The 4774-nt window shown below is 34.8% G+C and overlaps 1 protein-coding gene across 1 annotated transcript; it reads right to left on the bottom strand.

The window, feature by feature from the left end:
• Positions 1–1022: 1022 nt before the first annotated feature.
• LOC117113209 (leucine-rich repeat serine/threonine-protein kinase 2-like) lies at positions 1023–4600 on the bottom strand (the record flags this gene model as incomplete). Its single annotated transcript, XM_033256495.1, has 5 exons — positions 1023–1124; positions 1697–1801; positions 2336–2443; positions 3175–3303; positions 4502–4600. Coding segments are annotated over 5 exons (543 nt in total), but the record flags the coding sequence as incomplete, so codon positions are not given.
• Positions 4601–4774: the final 174 nt, after the last annotated feature.

Below are 4774 nucleotides of genomic sequence, written 5' to 3'. Positions count from 1 at the left end.
GCGTCACCAATTTTGTACACATAAACTAAAGATGATTTCCAACAAACGTTCATCGCCCTTTTTTTAAGTTGGACCCCAGGGTGCCACCTACACCTACAAAACAAAGCAGGGGTTTCAGCAAGGATTGTACATTACTGCCATTACCACTAATAGGTCATATCGCATAGATGGTGTGGTCTTTTAAATATGTGTTCAAAAGGTTGTGAGTTCGAATCGCGTCTTGGTATTTTCCAATTTTAAGAAATTTGATTTTTTTCCAATTTTAAGAATTTTTTTTTTTTTTTACAATTTTAAGATATTCTAATTTTATACAAATTAACATTCAAAATAATAATCTTTTTTGTACAAATAAACTAATTATCTTATTAGCTCTTTCAAAAACCCAATATAATAACTTGTGCTTGTACCGTATTTAAGCGTGGAAGAATGCGCGGACCGGTGATCAGTCGCTCTTGTATTTTGATAGAACTGAACAAAGACTCTAAGCATATCTGACATCTGACATATCTGTCACAGAGAAATTTTTTAATTTAGCCAACTGAGAATGTCGGGTATCCCAAGTCCAAGTCGGGTGACGGGGGGTCCTGGGCTGATGGCCCTGCCCCCCTGGTGCCACCACTGCCCAAGATTCCCGCAAGTCACAGGTGCCTGCTGGAAATTAGGATGGTGTCACAGTTCCACGTGCAAGTGAAAATCTCCAGGTAAGTAGGCCTCCCTAAATCCATGATATTTAGTTGGCATTGGTATAAACACGATCAGCAAAATATTTAGATGTGTGAAGCTCAGCCGTCAAGATTACCAAATTTTCTTTGACAAAAAAGTGTTCTAGGCCGATATATAGTCATAATATGCCTATTTATGGTAGTGATGTGATGTCATCAATACCATATTTAGGCATATTATCAATTAAATTTGATAGTATGGGCAGGGCTTTAAGAAAGCTCGTTTAACCAGATCTCCGAACTTGGGATCATTGGAGCATTGCACTTTGACACTAACAAATTTAAAAAAATCAAACTCACTCTAACTGTAGTACATTCTACAGATACTCCTTTGAAGAGTGGAAATGTATTTCGCAGACACAACAACTCAGGTGCACTTAAACGCTGATATGCTTGTTCCGACTAAAATAACAAATAGAAGATTTATGTTAATATTCAGAGAATGAAAAAGGTATCAAAAACATATACCGTAGTTCCTCAGAGCCAATTCTTGGGTACAACCCGACTATTGTTTCTACCAAAGTTAATTATTACTGATGTATATTTGCCACAGAGTTGCCCAGTGGATTGATTTCTATTAAACATTCAAATAAGAATTTGATATTCACACCCACTGGAGCCACCACTGCATACTGTACTTTTTACTTACATTGTTAGCTCATAAATCATGTTAGAATTCATTTATCTGAGAAACAATTTATGAAGAAGCCCATTTCAGTCATAGATACCGTGATATATTTGCGTATAAGGCGACCCGCGTATAAGACGACCCCCGAGTTTGAGAAGATTTTTTGATGATTTTTGTATAACGGGAGTAAAAGACAACCCCGTGTTTCATCGTCAAATTTCCTACTTTTTCCTGCTTTTATGGTCTTGATACAGGATCTTACTAGCTAAAGACAGAGTCAAATGTAAGGCTAAATTCAGAGATAAGCACACCTCCTACAGTGCCTGGCATTAGACATTAAACCTACCGTAGGTCTATTCTCTGGTATGTGTTCCAGACAGAGATCAATAAGTTCCTGCAACTCTGGCCATGGTGCAACATCACTTTCTGTTAAAGGAGGTAATTTACGCCCCTGAAACAATACAAATTGCAAAATACTCATTTACTGTAATCAAAATCTGGCTTACCACTGCCAATGATATGGGAGTTTTACAAATCAAATGATTAATTACCAGAGTCTGTTAATAATATTTATTTATTTATATATTATATATTTGACACACTAGCAATAAAATAATTACAGAAGACAATATGATAAAGTACAAAACAACAGGTTAGAGGAACGTTTAGAAAGAATAATGGGCTGTTAGTCTGACACCAGAGTGAAATCTCTCTAAACATAACCTACAAAAAACAATTAAAAATCATCTATAAAAAATTAAAATGATTGACATGCTAAAAAATAATTTACAGATTATAAGTAAAATAATTATATTTGATTTAACATACTCATTGCTCAGGCAATGAGATTTCTGGTTTTTATTAGGGCAATTATCAACAAACATAAAAAAGATCATTAATTTATCATGATCACCAAATATGAAATAAGTTGGTGAACCAAAATGTACTTGTAAATAGACGACAACATAAAAGAATTAAAACTCACCCTAACAACAGCATCATCTAGCTCATTGCGAAAGTCAAGATCTTCAAATGGTTTCTTGCCACCAGTGACAAGTTCATACAGAACAATCCCAAAAGAATAAACATCGACCTGTAACAGACAAACAATAATACAAATTAGGACAAATATACCAAAGGAGTAAACATTAACCTGTCATGTATAAACAATAATGCAAATAAAAAAAATACCAAAACAAACATCAACTTGTTATGTATAAACGATAATTAAAAATAAACAGAAAATATACCCTAAAAATAAACATCACCTTGTCATGTACAAACAATAAGAAAAATAACAAAAGAATAAACATCTGGTATAGTCTAGTGGTTATGGCACCAGGCTAGTTATCTAGGTCATGGGTTTCAATTCCCACCCGAATCACTTGCAAATTTTTTCCCACGTGCTTTGGGAGTGTACTGAGTATTTGTTATGATAACATGTTAGGTAAGGCAAAAACATCACTTCTATAATAAAAATCAAAAAGTATAAACAATAATACAAATAAGAAAAATAACAAAAGAATAAACACAACCTGTCATGATAATAGTACCTCTCCTCATTAACACCCTTCTCCACTCTCAAACACATCTAAGCATCAACTAACATTTTTAATTATTCCTATTTAATTTTCATATATACTGTCTCTTATACACATCTAGATGTGTATAAGAGACAGTATTAAGGTTTGAACGACATACAAAATGATAAATGAAAATATTTGCATCACAAAATGACAATCTTAACATTATCACAAATTGATGAATTATTTAATAAATAGCGACTATGTAAATTATCAGCCAATATCATGAAACATATCTCACCTCAGTGTTGTATGTTGCTGTTCCTCTGATGACCTCTGGTGCTCTGTAGCCTGGTGTGCCTTCACTGGACTTCAAACCGTAACGTGTTGTAAACTTGGATATACCGTAGTCAGCGATCTTTGCGTTAATCTGTTTAAAAAAGCAGACAAGGTTGATAATCTAGGTTCTCATCAGATGATGACAAAATAGGTATGGAAATACCCATGACACACCCTGTGTTGTACGACTGGCACAATACACTCTGCTTGATTTTCAATGGTTGATTGAGCAAATTGTCATTAAAAATTATCTATAGGTGTAATTTTTCCCTACCTCACGTGGAAATATACTGAATACTCAGTATGTTTGAAAACAATTGCGAAAAAAAGTCGCAAGTTGTTCTTGTGTGGGACTCGAACCTGATTATCCTAAAAATTATCTGTGGTACGCGCCTCAGCGCTTTGTGTTTTAAATGGGATATACATCAGCCGACGATAATCAACGCAGTGTGTGACCAGCTTCACACAAAAACAACTATATATGTATACTTTGTGTGAATACACTGATACTTATATAAAAAACCATAACCTTAAGTAATTTTCACTAGTAGTAGTTATAGGGGTATCATTAAAAAACTTGTTTTAGCTCCGATATGAGGAGCTGTAGAAAAACTTGGTTGATTGATTAATAGATCTTTTTTAGCACAACTGCCTCTATTATACTGCCCTCATGTGGCTGATTGATTACTAGATCCTTTTTTAGATTGAATGCCTCTATCATACTGCCCTCATGAGTGAGCTCTAGCAACACTCGGCTGATTGATTAATAGTTAATTGATTAACAGATCTTTTTTAGCTCTACTGCCTCTATTATACTGCCCTCGTGAGGCTGATTGATTACTAGATCCTTTTTTAGATTGAATGCCTCTATCATACTGCCCTCATGAGTGAGCTCTAGCAACACTCGGCTGATTGATTAATAGTTAATTGATTAACAGATCTTTTTTAGCTCTACTGCCTCTATTATACTACCCTCATCGGGGCTTTCGAGATTACGAGAACTTGCTTTTAACTATGAATTATTGAAAGATGATAGATTACACGGATCTATTAAATGAGCAAATCAAAATTGAATTTTTAGCACAACTTGTTTTTCAGGGATTGTTTTTGCAAGATATGCCAATATACAATGACTTTCAAACATTGTAAATAAGGCCAGCGTACTCTGTTACCCTTATTCAGCGCAAAAACTTTGTGTTACATATGTAAGGTACAGAGAAGATTTGCCAGTGCTCGTGGCTTTAGCAAAAGTGCTGTATCAAAGCAGGTTTTTTGGTCTTTAAACTTACCATCATTCCTAGATTGAGAGAGAAGATTAAGATGTTATCGGGCTTCAGGTCACGATAGACAATGTTGTTCTCATGTAGAAACACCAAACCCTCAGCAACCTACCAAAGAAGATACAAAATTTTGTATCATTGATTTAGTGGGGGTGGGGGTGGGGGTGCAAGACATAGATATTAACAAAGAGTATAAAACTGCAAGAGGATTTGTTGGAATGCAAAAAAGTAGTAGGGGTGTGGTCTTTAAGATTCGAGCAATGCGTATGCGTTTCTTAATTA

Source organism: Anneissia japonica, unplaced genomic scaffold (assembly GCF_011630105.1).
Source record: "Anneissia japonica isolate Jap-2015-1 unplaced genomic scaffold, ASM1163010v1 scaffold145115_len4949_cov95, whole genome shotgun sequence".
Taxonomy (NCBI): domain Eukaryota; kingdom Metazoa; phylum Echinodermata; class Crinoidea; order Comatulida; family Comatulidae; genus Anneissia; species Anneissia japonica.
The sequence above is the reverse complement of the archived record's forward strand: the minus strand, read 5'-3'. Positions and strand labels throughout refer to the sequence as shown.